Genomic DNA, 17412 nt, shown 5'->3' with positions numbered 1-17412 from the left:
ACTGTTAAAACTGCAGCATGGAAGGGCCTGACAGTAATGCATTACTGCTCATACTTACACCCATACTCATTCACTGCATTGATTCCTGAGTGCATGGACTGATGGATGTCCCCTCTCACTGAGTTGTTAGATGAATTAGAGATGTCCTTCCTGATTGTAGCAGAGTGCTACTACTCAGCGATGAAAGCCTCACCCTTTCCCTTCTTCTAATGGGGGTTTAAGTACAGCCTTTTATGGATGATAATGCAGAGTAATGGTGAAAAGTCTGGGAAGGTTGAAGTCTGCCAAACCGCTCTGCACAACAATCTAGCAGGCAATTTAGCCCAGACCATGCGGTTTCCCGACTGCAGAGATTTAGGTGTGTCAATTAAACAAATATCAATTTTTAATCTCCTTTAATTTAATAACCAACTATTGCTTTTGCACACTGAGAAAATATCCTCCTGATCCTACCCCACTCATACTTGTGGGTAGTCTAACAAGAGTCTATCTCTCCTTCAGAGTATCTGTTAGAAATGTGGGCATAAAATTGACTTTGCAAGTGTCGTCGCTGCTGATCTGTGATGAGGGGAAACCGTTTGGATGTATTTTGAGGTCCCTTAGGGGACTGCAGGGACTTGTGGGAAGATGACCTGATTTCTAATTTTCTCCTCTCCTGCCTGGGCTGTGGGCTAGTCGCTGCTACAAACAGAGAAGCAAAGAAAAGGAGTGTGAGAGTGTGATTCGACCCTGACTATCTTGGAATATGGAGCTGCTTTTACTGTAATTGTGGGTGTTGTTGATGGATCCAGGTGCTGCTGTAATTCTCTCTCAGTAGATTCAGGTAAGTGGGAATACACAGACACATCTTTGCTTATGGTGCGCCAGTAGAGAGATGCTTACAACCCAAATTGCATTTGCACCAGTGCTATGTCTTTTTTTTTTATACTTGTACCTGATAAAACAAAAAAAAAACATGGCTTTCATCTTTACTACCTCAAAAGCAATGTCACAGTTACTTGGCAAAAGGTAATTGTAAAAAAAGCATGATCACTTGAGGAAATGTAATTCTATTTTAATATTTGTTAATCAAAGTGGCAGGTATGCCGTAGAACAGTTGGCGTAAATGAATGGTTTGAAGGTGTCCAGAGGTAAAGATGTACGCAGTGTGACAGCGTCACCAGATCAGATGACCGGTTATTTTAAGACCCCAAAATAAGGTCGCTCTAGAATCTCACTCAATAGCTTTTTTCCACTTCAACTCAGAAAGCCCAGTTTGATTCACATACATGTTCAATCAAATCAAATTTAACAATTATATTGACTATTGGCCAGTTAGGTATTATTTATTTTATGTTTGCTTTATTAAGACATCTGCAATATTTAAGATGATAAAATACACCTTTTTGTCAGTCCATTATACAGCTCTTCATGTTATGGATGCACGTTTTGTATCATGTTCTACTTTTATAATTAAAACTGCCAGTGTGATGAGATATGGACCTAATATTTCCCCCACAAATCTGTTTATATGATAATGTTTTACCTTGCAATAATGTTTTTTAGTGATATGAATAAAAGTTAAAAGCTTTTTTCTTGTTGATCTTTATTGCAATACAAATATAATTCATCTGCCTTGCTAACTCCTTTGTTCTTCCTATCAGGTGAGCAGCCATGGCTAACTTGCAGCAGGAATACCCTGGAGTCCTCCTGGGGATCCTGGAGGAACTGGCCAATATGCGCCAGTGGCTATCCTTCCAGGATCTTTGCCGCATGGTCAGTACCCGCTTTGACCTCGAGCACCTCATTGAGCTCAGGAGTTTGCTGTTTGCTGCAGCGAGCAGGGACCCCTGTTTTCCAGCCACTTTGTTCAGGGACCGGGTTTCCACCAGAGGCCAGGGGCTTTCACCCATTGGGGTCGCTGCTGACATAGTGACTATCTTCAATCTGATTCAGATGACGGGTGGGGTCTCCGATGACAATCATCCAATGAGAGCCCAGACTGTCCTTCCTGTCGACCAGTCCCCAGGCCCCAGTCTGCCTGGAATCCACCCATTTTACATGTCTAGTCGAGAACGAGGACGTGCCCACTCTGACTCAAGTGGAAGATTCATCGATCAGCACTTGCTGTTTCCAAAATCAAATTACTCGGCCCGTAAGCGAGCTAGTCTTCCCCCGGATCCTATCTCATTTGTGTCTTCTCCTTCCCCTCCTATCAGGACAAGGGCTGTGTCTTTTGACTTGCCTCATACTATACATTCATACTCTAGCAGTCAAATTCCCACTGAGGATATGAAGAATATCTACCTGCCTCTGGAGACGGACAGTGAGTCTAGTGGTGATTCTGGTCCAATGGAAGTGTTTGAAGCCGAACAGGGATCCTCAGTTGACCAGAAGAGAACCATGTTTAGGAAGGACTTCCATAATCAGCCTCCTCTAATACCACAGGTGACTATCAGCAGTGAGTCTCCCAGTCCCAAAATAGGGCACAAAGGCTTTGAAATCATTCCAAATCCTTACCCATCACCTACAGTAGTCCACCAGTCGCCAGAGCACCGGACTAAAGCTAAGCATGAGAGCTTTGATGATCTGCAGGACTCAACTTATTTTGGACCAGGGTCATTCCCAGAACCATCCCCCCGACACTTGCGGCCACCCAGGGCACAAAGGCCCATCTGGAGTAATAAGAGTCACAGTCTAGAGGACCGGATAGGTCTGAGTAACATTGATATAGGGATGGAATCACAAGCCGGACAACGTCCAAGGCAATCTACTCCTGCTATCAGTATTTTGGGGGAGTCTTCAGGAGGTGAGAGTGCAGATAGTGGATTGCCAAACGGAGGTGAAGTCGTGAAAGCTCAGGGAACACAAACAGACCCACCAGATCCCCGGAGACTCCGTAGCCTGGTTCATGCTGATCGCCTCTCCTTCATGACCTCATTAGATGACCCTGAGTTTGGTGAGGATGATATCAGTGCCATCTTTCGTTTCTTAGATGATATAAGCATGTGTGGTTCCACGGGAGTCCTGCACCCCAATGATAGCACCATTAACCAGGACACCCCTGAAGCCAGACGTGGACGCCTGGGTCAGCTTCAAAGGCTCTTTCATTCTCTGGAGAGTAGTGACGATGGGCTAAAGGCCAGCGTCTGTAAGCTGCTGCTTCGTATGAGTCAAATAGAAAGACAACTGGAATCTCTGAATGATGTGAAGGCTGAGATTTCTCAGGTGCTCTCTGCTTTGCAGCGACTGGATGAAAAGATCCAGCAACCTGTCCTTAGTGGTGGACAAGGCACTGGCGGTAGATGGTTTGAGCCACTGAGTGGTGTCTCCTCTTTTATGAGCCACCCTGTAACTCCCTCCGAGTCATCAGAGCCTCAGCCTCTTTCTGCATCTGGGCATCTGTTTCCAGGAACAAGCACAAGCAGTCTGGACTGGAGCCGATGGAACACCCCCATGGATCAAACAGAGAGCAGCAAAGGTCAGGCAGATTCTAAAGGGGGGAAAGAAGGGAAGAAGGATGCATCATCCCGACGTGCCTCAAAAACCCAGCTTGAAGAAAAAAGCCTCTCTGATACTAAACAGCTGAATGTTTCTAACTCCGCAAGAGACTGGAAGGTGTCATTCTCGAAACTTAAAGATGGCAAAACATCGCAAAGAAAGCTTGGACAGGTAGAGTAGTGCTATGTGCTACATTCTGTACACAGCTGATTTTATTCAACATGTATTTTTATACAGATAGACAGTAAATAATTGGCTGATTACTTAATACAGCACTAGAATTAAGTGTAACTTGAAGGTCAGCATCAATATCTGTCACTCCTATCTATATCGCTGTATTCTGCAGAGTAGAAAGATGCTGTTAAGTGTAACAGACTGATTACAGTAAACAGTCTTTGCTCAGGGTCATATAGTAATACAGTTACAGTTAGTAATATCTGCTCAAATTATATATATATATATATATATATATATATATATATATATATATATATATATATATATATATATGTGTGTGTGTGTGTGTGTGTGTGTGTGTGTGTTTATATATATATATATATATAATAAACGTATGCATTGTTATTCATACTATATACATAAAATTTATATTTGGTCCATTCTTATTCCAGGCAGATCAGTCAGACAGCACCACTAACCTACTCTCCCAAAAGTCTACTAGTGTGGTGGAACAAGTGTTTAACTCGTCCCTGTTCCGTCAAAAAGACAGCAGTCTGGCAGGGGGGCTTACCTCCGGGAAGGTCATGGAGCCCAGACTGGCCGAGGGGAGGGGAAGGCCCATATGGACGGTAGATGACAAAGAGGCACGAATCTCACCCTTGGACCTACATGTAAGAGCTGCTAACTCTTTAAGATGTACAGAAGTGAAAAACTTTTAATAATTTTTGTTTGTTTCCCATATGTATGTCTTTAATAAGTCAGTCTATATTTAATCTATGATTGATTAAATCAATGTTTTATATATTTTTAAAAAATTTTTAGGTTATAATGTTATGCCCATTTTGAAAACTTTATACAGCACACCTCCTCAAAAATAAATTGGGTTAGGGCAGGTGACCCATTCTGTTTCTAAATCTGTTCATCAGGCTCAGGAGTCCCTGAACCCCAACAACATGGAGTTCTGGATGGATGACATCTACACTCCGGGCTACGATGCCCTGCTCAGGCGTAAAGAAGCAAACCTCCGTCGGCTCAAGGTCTGCAAGCTGCTCGCACTCATTGCCACTGCAGTGACTATCATCCTCATCATCGTCATTCCCATTTGCACCATGGGCTCATGAAGATCCTCAGAGAAAACCCACACTGTTGCCTATTTAATATTTGAAATTGCAGCACTTGGACTTTGAAGCTGGACTGATTATCAGTTAACTCTTAGTACCACCTTACATTTCTCAGCATGATGCACCATCAGTTTTTACTTTAGAAAAACTGGAGGATTTGAACTTTTAACTCATTCCCTGTTGCATATAACATCTAAATCATCTCCCATGCCAAGTTTTTTTCTCTGATTTTCTGTTTAATTTCATGAGTCATGTTCTTATTATTCAGGTTGCTGTTAAAGAAAGTAATTAACCATGAGAATTTTAAGTCTCCATACTATTTACAAGAGTATGTTAAAGCTACTAACACTGAGCCAGTGCACGAGTGTCAATTTCTTTATTCTTCTGCATTTCTCTGAAAAGCAACAGTGATATGTGCATTGTGATTCAGCCTCAGCACTGAGCACTGCCTGACCCATTCTTGCTGTTTCCTTGAGGACAAAACAGGGCTGACTACAGATATATGTAAGAAAACAGTTTCATCCATAGATGACCATTTAGATTATTTATAAACAGTATTGTGTGGACAGGAGTGTTTATATTCTTTTAGTTTGAATGTTCTTGTACTTCCTTCAAGCAACAAGATACACTGCTCAAACAAGCTGGAATCAATAAAAATATTATTTTTATAGAGTTCTCTCCTATTTTTTTTAAATAGGAAATATGACCTGTTTAATCCACTTGTCAGTGTGCATTATTTGTTGTGCAAAGTGTTTACAAAGGGTCAGGTTTCAACAGTGAAAGATTGTTGTTGATGATAATGCTTTAAATGTGGAGCAGTGAAGGAAAGAGAGGGATTTTTTTTCCAGTAAACACTCTCTGAGTGGAAGATTTCACATATAATTAAATTAATGGGAAGTTTGAAGTGCACCTATATGCACTTAGCATTTGACAGTACACACTTGACCAGTGCTTTCGCATACACCTACAGACTCACTAAGCACCAACAGAGTGATGTGACATCCAATCACATGTCAGGTGACATTCCATTGTATGCAAACATCATGTTGACTTAACTTTCATACTCTACTGTAGTTTTCATCCCAGTAAAACCTCTACAGTTCAGTTTTCGCTGAGATTGTCCAACTAGAAGTAACTAAACTTTAGAATAAAGCTGGAATGTTTGCATAGACTTGCTTACAAGAAAGTAAAACTATAATGCATATTTGCAATCTAATGCAACTCCATCAGAAACCACAGACTCAAAATAACAAGTATGATGATCACAAAAGTATAATACTGTCCTGTTAGCTACTTAATACTTTTTCCGGACTAACTAGATTGCACTACAATTTTAGACATTCAGGACTTTGTAAACACTTCTGCTGTTATTGATCTCAGTTTCTTTAATAATATAATGTAAGAGGCTGAAGGGTTAACACATAACTGCAACGTCCCTGGTTTCCTTGCCCTTCCAGAGCCTTTTCCAGGTCACGCCTTCCTCATGATCCACATTTCTGGTGTATCTACGACTTTCAATAAAGGCATAATGCCAAAAAAAGAAAGAAAGAAAGAAAGAAAGAAAGAAAGAAAGAAAGAAAGAAAGAAAGAAAGAAAGAAAGAAAGAAAGAAAGAAAGAAAATGCAGCACTTTACTCAATCAAAGCTCAATCATAGAGTCCAAACTGCACAGAAATAATGCACACAAAGCAGGAAAAAACTGAATGCTTAATCTTACCTTAATCTCCGCTTGTATATACTCCTAAGTAGATGTACTTCATGCCAAATGTTACCCATGAGGGTGTTTATGGATCCATTACCCCTCCAGTGGTGCCACTGAGGAGGCCTGACTCAGGAGTCAGCACAACTCTAGGGTTCTCCCTTTGAAACTTCTAAGCTGCAGCATCCTGTCATTTTTGCTTTACACCTGAGGTGCTGTCAAATATTTGATCTAATATTCAGACATTGTTTTATAACCATACATCTTCTACACAGACAAATGTAAAATCTGTGCTGCTGTTATTCAGGTAAAAGAAAATGTATTTGTTACAGCAAAGATTACTGACATACTATGCTTCACATTAATGTTGTGGTGCTGTCTGAATAAACTGCAAAGGAGTTACATCCTTTTGATAGCTCTATTTCTAATTTAATAAATTTATACTTTCATTGTGAATATGGAAAAAGTGTCTCTTCTAAAAGGACTTGTTCTGAAATCAGTTTATTTTCCATTTTCTCCAGGTCGAGTATGGTTAAATGTGCAGACTGCAAAAGGAGTCCACTGTTTCAGAAAGGCCCGACAGCGACTTGTGTAAAAGACAGTAAAATCCATGAGTGGAGGAAATGTACCTGTAAAGCTGAATTATTGATAAAGACAGAGAATGCTATTGACTGACATATCCTATTATCTTAAATCAACAATAATGGACTGGCTGTGCTCAGCAGACAGTCATACGGTTCTTGAGGAAAGTTAATTGCTAAATAGGACGGCCAAGGCATTAAAAAAATCCAAGAGGCACACACAAAACAGCTTTAGTAGTTGACAAATTGTTGAAAATCACCAAATTTACACATACATGGAAATGTTGCAGTTGATTTAATGTGTGTGAGTGCAAATGTGTTATTCTCACTACATGTTGTGCAGCAGAGCTGCTGCTGCACCCAGATATGCCATCGGTGGCTGATTAATGATTCTGCCGTGTGTATCCCATTTGCCAGGGTGATGATGACAGCACACAATTACCGAGTGTTTCAAAGGATTTCATGCATTATTTCCCCCAACATTACAAATAAGTACAACTGGAGGCACATATATTGAGCTACAAAAACAAACTTTGTATCTACTGAGAAAAACTTAAATTTAAATAATAGAATTACTGATCCTACTGATGTGGTTCAGAAGTTCAGATGTCATGTCAAACCTGCAAGAATACTTTAAAGTAATATACAGATTCTACCCCGTTTGGAACCAGACAGTTATTCTTTAGATGTTGTTTGAGAGGTAAAATAATGCAACTTAATGTATATAATTATCATTATGATGGATTTACATATAGTATTATTAAGGACTTCCATGATGCTTTTGTCAAGAATACAAGAACCCTGCAGTCGTAAATGGCAACAACAGGTAATAAAAAGGTCAGATTAAAATAAAACCTTTTACATCAATGCAACTCTAATAAATAACAAAAACAAGAATGATAATATAAAACCTGCACAATGCTTTTTTTTTTAAATAATTGGTGTTCATGTCATACAAGAAAATTCCTGTCAAAGCATCTTGTTAAAAATGGTTATTTCTGAGTTATTCCTGTAAATCTGTACTTGTTGTGAAATCATGTGATAAATGTGTTATAAATATAACACACCGATTGAGGATAGGTAATGTTTACCCCCTGAAACTCCTTGGTCAAAATCCTACACACCGACCCCCTGCAGTTACAGCTCTGACTGTGTGGGGGCGACAGAGAGCAGTCAAACTTCCACCTACAGCGGACGAAGAAGAAAACCGGCGCTGATTTTGAACTTTGCAAAGGAATGTACAAACTTTTCCAGGTGTGGCTTCGCTACTAGTGTGGGAATAAACAGTCAAACTCCTGTTCTTAACGTCGAACGCTGTTACATTACATGTCTACGGTACTGTCACGGGGACCGTATCGCACAGGTAATGCGTGTTTAGTTGTTTTGTTTAACGTAAAGATTTACCACCTGCTGCGACGTTCAGCTCATACTTGCTAAAATTAGTGTAAACACGTTGCTAGCAAACCGACGTGAAATGACTCTTGCAAGCTTAAATTATTTTCAATTCAAGTTTTAATCTATCACATCTTTGTTTTGTAGTTACACGGTTTACTTATTTACGAAGTTCCATAAATGTAATGAAGTGCTTGAAAACATTTTTCTTACTAAAACAGTAACTAGAGGCTACTTCAGCTCTAGCAACAATGTAAGCTATTTCTAAAACATAAGTTACAGTTTCATCTCAAACACTAATTTATCTATGCTTTTATATTGTAATGTCTTCGGATAACGCAGCATCACTGAAACACTATGGAGCCAGTGGTGAGCCTGAACAACCAGTTCCAGAGCCTCAGAGCTCAGGTAGACGGTCTCAGTGAGAGCGTTGAACCACGTAAGTTATTTCCACGCTTTGTTGTGGTATTTGCCACTTCTTTTGTCTGTCACTACCACACACTTGAGTTCGCATATTTGTTCAGCTTCAGTGTTATAGTTATTACCAGTGATAAGATGGTTGCATTTTTGTCATTTGTTCACTGTTCTGTGCATCCTAAAAAGTGAAATTTAGTAAATCAGTACCAACAAGAAGCCACATTATGCTAATACATATTCAGCAATAACTTCACTGTCTATGATTTAGTAAATTAAAGGCTGACAAGTCACAAAGGCTGTAGGAATTAGTAGTGAAGTTAGTTATATAAATAGTTTGAAATAGCTAACATTGTATTGTAAATAACTGTTTCACTCTAAAGAAGTTTCAGTGTCTTTTTCTCCACAATTAAGACGATTTTCATTGTTCTGCCTATATTAACCATTAATGAAAATGATTTATGTTCAAGTTCATGTGTACAATATGATACAACACAATATTTATTTAGCTTTTGGTTTTGTTATGCAGAGTTTCTCCAGTTGGCATTAAACTTTGAGGACTGTCGTAAGAAATGGTTGCGGGCAGGTGAAGAGCTGGTTTCCTATAAAGAGATGCTGACTAAAACGGAGACAGAGAGGGGTGCCCTGGAGGTCAAACTAAAACACGCTAGGAACCAGGTGGATGTGGAGATCCGCCGTCGACAAAAGGCAGAGGCTGTCTACGAGAAGCTAGTTGGTGTCACCCAAATTTTGAATCTTGTGTACTTTAAGGGTTGTTTATGTGATTCTGCAAAAGGAAGTCGGCTAGATATGTTTTTCAGATAATGAGGACTAACATCAGTTACCCAATTTGGCTAATTTAACTGGTAGTTTTTTATTTTAAATTAATAATATTTTATCATTTGTCTCTGTGTACCTGTTTCTGTCGACTTGTGGCTTACTTTGTATAAAAGGAGCGGCAGCTACAGCTGATCCGGGAGCTGCTGCTTTCAGAGAACAGTGGCAGCAGTGTCCATTTAAGTGAGGAACAGCGATCAGCCCTGGCCTTCCTTAGTTCTCACTCCCAGGCAGCACAAGCTGCCAAAGCCAACTTGAACTCCAGCCGAAGGTCAGTCATGTGTAACCTGGTTCTGAAGCAACTGTTTGCATCTTTATTTAGAATATAATAGAATGACAATATATGACAAATGACTAGATGTGATCTAAACTGAAAGCACGTAGGGGGGAAAACTGGCTTCATGTTGAAATTTAACTCCCTAAACAAAAAAGCTCAGCATAGTATCATGTAGCCATGACCGCATATTGCTTTCTAATTCATTTCAAACTGTTTTACAGATTAAGTAGAATTGATGAATCGGCTTCTTCTGTGCTGTCAGACATCAGCTATGACCAAACAGACGATTCTTTGGTAAATGTGTTTTTTTTATTTCAACAACAACAGAGTTCTTTAAGCCTTAATATTTTACAGTAATATTTTCCCTCTCACCACTTTCCCTGAAGGACTGGGATTCTTCTGCAGTGAAGAATATGAGACTGCGTAAACGGCAGAAACGAGTGAGTCTCATGTGTGATGATCTCATAATTTAGATATTTTGTCTCAAGGGAGGCCAACATGCAGTTAACAAATAAATAAATTAACCTCAACTGGCCTTATTTTCTGTGTTTTTAAAAAAAACATTTTTATCCACAGCGATCCTCCAGAAAACACTCAGAAATTCCTCCCCAGGCATTGAAAAAGCCCCGCTCCAATGGACGTACATCAGACAGGGTAATACTGACCTCTGCAGCTGACTGTGCTCCATGACATTTTAAAAGAAGCCTTTATATAAACTGAGTTTAAGTGATTGTGGTCATGTATCATAAAGATTACATGAAACATCCTTTTTTTTTTTCAGATTAATGAATCAATCGTGGCCAAAACGACCATCACTGTGCCTGCAAACGGTGGTGTGGTTGAAGCCGTCTCCACTATTGAAACTGTGCCTTACTGGACACGCAGCAGAAAAAGGAGTGGTGGGATTTTATTTTTGTTTTATTTTTTTCATCTAATTCAATTTGTTTAAATTTATTCACTGATGATGCGACTTTACAACAAGTTTAGTCTAATTAAAAACTTTGTCATATCATTGACATTATGTTGCCTTAAGTTTCTTCAGTGGTTTTATGATTTGACCAACACATGATTGTGTCTCCAGTGGCTCCAGTTTTGGGTGACACAGCCACTACTGACCAGTCTGAGACGGTCAGTGAGGCTCCCAGCACACCAGTCTCAGACTTCCCAGCCCAGCTCCAAGCTCCTCGACCCAGAGGAGGAAAGAAGCACCACTTCATTCCCAAAACAGTATGATTAAATTCTTATAGAAGAAATGAATTTAACTGAGACTGTATTGCTGCTTTCTTAAGCACAACCAGTTTATTAGTTTTTATATAATCTCTCTGCTACGTCATTAAGGTGATAAAGTCAGAGTTCTGTGGACCATGTGGAAAAAGAACAAAGTTTGGGAAGCTGTATCTTCGCTGCCAGGACTGCCGGGTGGTGACACATCCAGAGTGTCGTGACCACTGTCCCCTCCCCTGTAATCCCACAGCTTTTGTTACCCCCATGAAGAGTACAGAGGTACAGGTTTCTAATTAATTTATTCATGCTACCCCTACTAAAATAGTTCTTTCATTTTAGTAATATTTTATTTTATGAACATATTGAAATGAAGCATTTTTTGTGTGTAGGCTACTCTGGCTGACTTTGCTCCAGCCACCTCCCCAATGATCCCTGCTTTGGTAATCTACTGCATTAAAGAGATTGAACGCAGAGGCCTTCATGAGGTGAGATGGCTTTATTAATGTCTGTGTTTACTTGTCACCTTCATGTTAACACTAATCCTTTCCTTCAAGTCATAACAGATAATTTCTCTTTCATTAAATGTAGTACAATAAGAGTATCACAGGCTGTGGGCAATGACAGCTGGTTTCTTTTATCTGTACTTTGCCCCAGGTTGGTCTCTACAGAATCTCTGGTCATGAGCGCATGGTCAAAGAGCTGAAAGAGAAGCTCGTTAGAGGAAAGACTCTGCCTGCCCTTAGCAAAGTGGAGGACATCAATGTCATTACAGGTGTCCTAAAAGACTTTCTTAGAAACCTTCCAGAGCCACTCCTCACCTTCCAACTCAACAAGACCTTTTTGGAAGCAGCTGGTGAGATTTTTTTTATTTTTTTTTTTTATTGTGACCTCAACAGCTACTCATATTGCAGAGGGCATTGTTATCAATGTTCAGAACAAGGATTTACAGTCAAAGACATCATTAGGATAAAGAGAATATGAAATTTTTGTTGTTATTTAATTATTATTATTTGTTTTTTTAGAAATCCAGGATGATGGCAACTGTCTTGCTCTGTTATATCAGACTATTGGTGAGCTGCCTCAACCCAACCGAGACACTCTGGCCTGCCTGATGATCCACCTGCAGAAGTAATTTTCATTACTCAGATTTCAGTAATTCTGCATGCTGTAGTTTTAATAGTTGAAAGTTATGATCTTTTCTTTTCTTAGGGTATCTCAAAGTTTGGATACTAAGATGGACATAAACAACCTGGCCAGGGTGTTTGGTCCCACCCTGGTGGGTCATGCTGTTGCTGACCCAGACCCCATGACCATCCTGCATGACACCAGTCGACAACCAAGGGTAAAGTGAATGAGGATGAGGAGTAATTAATGATTATGTTATGTTCGGAACCCAAGCCCCTAGTTTATATGCGGTAATGCTCATAAAGCAGCACATGGTTGACCGTACACACCGTCACGTTAACTTTTAACGGTCCCCTCAACCAAGAGGAAGCTTAGAGGTGGCCAAGCATTTTCTGTAGCTGGACCGAGACTTTGGAACCAGTTACCACCACGTATTGTGGAGGCCTCTTCACTTGCTGTTTTTAAATCAGTGCTTAACACACTTTTTTCTTTGGCTTTTAATTCCTAGTTAAGATGTTGGTTTTTGTGATTTTCTTTTTATACTTAACTATTTTTTTTGGCTGAGTTTTTATACTTCTTAACTTTTCACTATTTTATTGCCTTTATTTTGGTGTAAAGCATCTGATTACTGTCATTTTTAAAGTGCTGTATAAATGAAGTAGTTGGAGGATGTGTAAGTGACTGTTTGTGCTTTTACGTAAAGATGAATATTTTGTGTTTTTCAGAATATTTATTAACTGGAAATGCTGGATGTCTTTTCTATTTTTATAGGTTGTAGAGCGCTTGCTGAGTATTTCAGAGAGCTACTGGAGTCATTTTGCTTATCCAGATAATGTAGGCATGGATAAAGCTCACCGCACTGACACACCACAACAGAAAGGTAAATCACTGAACACTGACAAAACAACGATGCCTCAGAACTAAAAAACACAAGTTTCTGACTGAATTTTATTATATTTAGCAAAAGTAATTTGACAAGTAAGCATGACACGATGGCCTCCACACACACTTTGAGGTGCATTCCTATTAAGTGCATGAGGGCTCACATCTGCTCCTCTCAGATGTCTAGTGCATTGCTTTTCAAACTGGGCATTGTGAGATAATTTCAGGGGGTCACCAGATGATTTAAAAAAATATATAGCCTACATTTATTTTATATTTCATTTTTTATGTTTTTTTTTTTTTTTTTTTTACCAGGGCTGTCAAATCATTAATGAAAAGATAAAATGAAAAGCTGCATTAAAAATCAAAATTTGACATTATCTCCACAAGAGATGCTGATTTCACAGCAGTCAACCAACAAAAACCTCTTTATCCTCCTTATTTCTGAAGATTCTGAGTTTTCCAGCCTTACATTTAGAGGATGCTTCAAGATGACCCACTTGATATATGACACAATTAATCACTAAGCTGCTGTGTCGGGGTTGTGAACACCAATGCATCTTATTTTTGGGGTCGGGGCTCAAAAAGTTTGAAAACCACTGGTCAAGTGCATATCACTGTAGGGATTTTTTTTTATTTAATGCCACTCTAGAAAACATGGACATGCATAAGTGTGTTTCAAATATTTCACAACAGAATTCTTCTTATATCTCGTTTTCTGTCATACACAAATGGAAATCTACCAGGAAGTTTATCTGAGTAAAAGCATCTACTTGTAGCTTTTTATTGCACATATGTGGAGTATTTTCCAATTTATGTATTTTGATCCTTTGCTAGGTTTTTTTTTTTTTTTTTTTTTTAATGACGATGAATCCAGCCAGTGATTGTGTATCTGATTCCTTCTTTTCTGCCATTCATGAACACACACACACACAGGCTCTACACCTCTGACACCACTATCTGTGTAATTACTTCAGCCTAAATGGACAAAAAGGATTTATGCCTATGACACAAATTCCTGTTATTTTTGAGCACTCAACATCTGACCATCTGTTCTCTTATTCTCTGCAGTGAGTATATTGGGACCAGTGACGACTCCAGAACGTCAGATAATGGCCAAAACACCCTCCTCCAGCTCGCTGTCTCAGCGGATGACCAGCTTGTAAGCTTACACTTTCTTTTACTTTCTTATGTTTGTTTATTTACTCTGCAACAATACCATTTTCCTTTAGGGAATAATAACCTGTCAATTCAAACATACACACAAAGTCAGTTTAAAACAGTTCATCATGGTTCAAGATGCTGCGACGTGGTTCAGTTGCTGGCTATACAGTCTGAAATATGCATATTTTTTTTACTTTATGGTAATTTTAGTTAATTGATTATATTTGAATTTGATCTTAGTTTCAGTATTACAGTAAACAGTTCAGTGACATTTATTTCTTAAGTTAATATTTGCACTATTGTAACTTTGGCATATTTAATCTGTGTTTGAGTTTGCTGCGGACTGCATCAGGGCAGTAAAGAGTTTTGTTTTTTGTTGGCTAGAGAACATGAGCGTAGGAAAGCTCCCGGTTTTTCCGACCAGGTTCATTTGAGTCAGAAACAAATCAAAGAGTTTAAACTTAGTAGATCTACTGAAGTTCTGTAAATGTCATGGCTTTTTTTAATAAATGTGTGTATTTGTGAAAGACACATTTTTTGGGGAACATGCATCAACCATAAGTTCTTACTCAGACGGGCTTTAATGGAGAACCTACAGTCTATATACAGCACCATGGCATCATTTATACATGTTAACCATATATAAACCGATGCAGCCATATAAGTGAACTTATCCACAGATTCAACAAACTTGATTATTCACACATTTAGGAAATATTGCTGTTCAGGTTTTTAAAATGACTGTTTTATACAGAGTTTCAACATTTTTATGCTCTGACATTTTCACCTTTTTAGATTTGGGAGCAAAAGCAAAGCCACCTCTGCCTCGAACCATCAAGGCTCCTTCTTCACTTCTCCACAGCTGAAGTAATGGCAGTCAATAGAAAACTACTCATATTTCTGGGTGTTACCTATGCAATAATTAAATGTGTGTTCTTGTAATCAAGTCAGAAAATGATTGTGCAATTTTTTTATATTAACTAACAAAATTTGAGTTTTTTTTTTATATTTAACTGCTACTATTTACTGACCAAAGCTGTGGTGGTGTCTGTTGTCCCATTATGTTTCTAGTTTTGATGAAAAAGCAACCACTTTAAATTGCTTGGAGAAATGTTAAGGAGCTACGTATTTAGGGGTCTCTGCCTTTGGGTCTGCGCTGATAACCATGGTGACATTCCAGCAAACATGAAACACAAGTTAAGTGAGCAGAGACTTTTTTGGCCAGTGTTATTCTTATTTTTTTTACTTTGATTGCTTTGCTCTATAACATTTGATAGAATGATTTAACATTTTGTTTTATTTTTATGTTCATGTGATTTAAGGCGTACTAATCATGATTATGTATACTTTCTTCTGATCACTTTAACAATAGTTTTCTGTATAAACACTGATACTGGCTGAGAATGAAGTTGCAGTTTTGCACTCTATATAAAAAAAATCTGTTTTCTACTGCACCACCAGAGGTTGCTGTTGCTCCAGTTTTGCTATTCAACCCTTTACTAAAAAGATTTATTGTGTATTAGGCACATAACTAGTCTGATTCTCTTGTTGTTTAGACAAGACGTTATTCTGACAAAAACAGAAACTCCTACTGATATGAAAACGAAGTAGACCTGGAACTACTTTCATGTGAGAACAGATGTGCATTTTGTTAGCCTCATAGCAAAATTGCTCAAGTCATATTTTGGCTAAATTGTGACATCAGTCTGATTGTACTGACTGCATTACTGCCCTTTAACACCTTAAAATATGACTTGGGCAATTATGCTATGAGGCAGTAGTAGTCGAACAATTTGTGACAACAGACCTTTCTTATACTGTTACACGACATAAAAAAGAAGTCCTCTCCATGCTGCTCATACTCTCACCTTTGGCTAATCTTGCCATGATGATAACAGATCCAAGTATTCTAGATATTTGGGATGTTAACGTTGACGAAAAAATAAAAAAAGATGCAAAGTGTTGACTCAAAACTGAATCTAGTAATGTTTGAGGTTGTAAGACCCCTGTCTTATGTTTTTATAAACACATCATATATTTTTGTACACTTATTCTTCTGTGAAATATTGTGTAATTGAGTGTCTAACTTCTACCAAAGATTTTGTGAACTGATTAACCTTCATTTGTCTTATTTTAAATAAGATTGCTAAGCTAAAAATAAAACTGGAAAAAACAGTTTTGTCACTTTCTTTGCCCACGAGACAACGCTGGGTGAATTATCCATTTGAAATAAAGTGTAGGAAATGTTTGTTTTGGAATCCATGTAAGCTATATTGGTTTTATTACTGCACTGGCAAGAACAGTGGGAAGAAAATGAAGTAATTGTTGACTAAACTGTGTAACATGAAGTCTGGAATAGTGGACAAGCTGAGTTTTACGTTATCGATTCTTCGATCTAAGCACAGAGGCTTTAGATCTTTAGATGCAGTTTCAAATTGCATGATATCTTAGGTCTATAAGTGAATCTTCCTAAGGGAACATCACCTTCCAAAATACAACCCTCCAGCAGGTGACAAAAGATATGTTTTTCCATAATAAATCTTCATATTCAAGCCGTGAAACACATGAATGACATGAATCTTTTTTTTTTTTTTAAGATACTGTATTTTATCCGATGGGTGGATTTGACAGGCAGCCACTGAATTAACATCTCTGAGGTGCAGCAATTATTTAACCTGACTTCAAGCCGCTCATGAAGACACCTGCTACATGCTGCACAACTACAGCTTGACACATATAGAGTGCATTTAAAGATGATCAATAATGGCAATAACTAAACCTTATAACTTGAGTAATTATTGATTATTTTTGGTGTTCAGAGAGGGTGTTTGTAGCTCTGATGCTTCCTTTGGCGTCGCTGCCTGCCGTTCACTGTATAAATAGAGGAATTAAGTAGTACTGTTGTTGTTACGTCTTTACCGGCTTACATTGTAATTTATTTAAGAGCTCTTAATTGGACTAGTTACTCATTTGGCCCTTGTTGGTCCCACAGCAGAGTAGAGCTCTATCACTGCACACCAGGGCATGCTGGAATATGGAG

At 38.6% G+C, this 17412-nt stretch overlaps 2 protein-coding genes across 4 annotated transcripts; both read left to right on the top strand.

Annotated features, from left to right (window-relative positions):
* The first annotated feature begins 221 nt into the window (after positions 1–221).
* Positions 222–7837, top strand: LOC121637219 (major intrinsically disordered Notch2-binding receptor 1-like). 3 transcript variants are annotated; one of them, XM_041981229.1, is made up of 5 exons: positions 222–823; positions 1644–3651; positions 4110–4328; positions 4584–4694; positions 6998–7837. In XM_041981229.1, exons 2-5 carry the CDS (start codon positions 1654–1656, stop codon positions 7010–7012), a joined length of 2343 nt encoding a protein of 780 aa, XP_041837163.1. In that variant the 5' UTR covers positions 222–823; positions 1644–1653; the 3' UTR covers positions 7013–7837. The 3 variants fall into 3 exon arrangements, with proteins under 3 accessions (XP_041837163.1, XP_041837162.1, XP_041837165.1); XM_041981228.1 differs by lacking the exon at positions 6998–7837 and having other exon boundaries at positions 4584–5446; XM_041981231.1 differs by lacking the exon at positions 6998–7837 and having other exon boundaries at positions 4204–4328; positions 4584–4671.
* Positions 7838–8230: 393 nt separating this feature from the next.
* Positions 8231–16547, top strand: LOC121635160 (rac GTPase-activating protein 1-like). Its single transcript, XM_041978249.1, has 17 exons — positions 8231–8420; positions 8792–8888; positions 9393–9595; positions 9817–9971; positions 10199–10271; positions 10364–10417; positions 10554–10631; positions 10759–10876; positions 11059–11204; positions 11316–11480; positions 11591–11686; positions 11856–12054; positions 12224–12329; positions 12411–12543; positions 13098–13206; positions 14280–14370; positions 15168–16547. Exons 2-17 carry the CDS (start codon positions 8807–8809, stop codon positions 15241–15243), a joined length of 1884 nt encoding a protein of 627 aa, XP_041834183.1. The 5' UTR covers positions 8231–8420; positions 8792–8806; the 3' UTR covers positions 15244–16547.
* Positions 16548–17412: the final 865 nt, after the last annotated feature.

This window comes from Melanotaenia boesemani, chromosome 3 (genome assembly GCF_017639745.1).
Source record: "Melanotaenia boesemani isolate fMelBoe1 chromosome 3, fMelBoe1.pri, whole genome shotgun sequence".
Lineage (NCBI taxonomy): Eukaryota > Metazoa > Chordata > Actinopteri > Atheriniformes > Melanotaeniidae > Melanotaenia > Melanotaenia boesemani.
Note: the sequence above shows the minus strand (reverse complement) of the source record. Positions and strands in the feature narration are given on the sequence as shown.

Bases quoted from the DNA above. Each gene is read 5' to 3' on its own strand.
- LOC121637219 (XM_041981228.1), top strand. From the start codon at position 1,654: ATGGCTAACTTGCAGCAGGAATACCCTGGAGTCCTCCTGGGGATCCTG. The intron at 3,652-4,109 runs GTAGAGTAGTGC...TTCTTATTCCAG, and splicing joins CGCAAAGAAAGCTTGGACAG to GCAGATCAGTCAGACAGCAC. The intron at 4,329-4,583 runs GTAAGAGCTGCT...TCTGTTCATCAG, and splicing joins TCTCACCCTTGGACCTACAT to GCTCAGGAGTCCCTGAACCC.
- LOC121635160 (XM_041978249.1), top strand. From the start codon at position 8,807: ATGGAGCCAGTGGTGAGCCTGAACAACCAGTTCCAGAGCCTCAGAGCT. The intron at 9,596-9,816 runs GTTGGTGTCACC...TTTGTATAAAAG, and splicing joins AGGCTGTCTACGAGAAGCTA to GAGCGGCAGCTACAGCTGAT. The intron at 11,481-11,590 runs GTACAGGTTTCT...TTTTGTGTGTAG, and splicing joins CCCCCATGAAGAGTACAGAG to GCTACTCTGGCTGACTTTGC.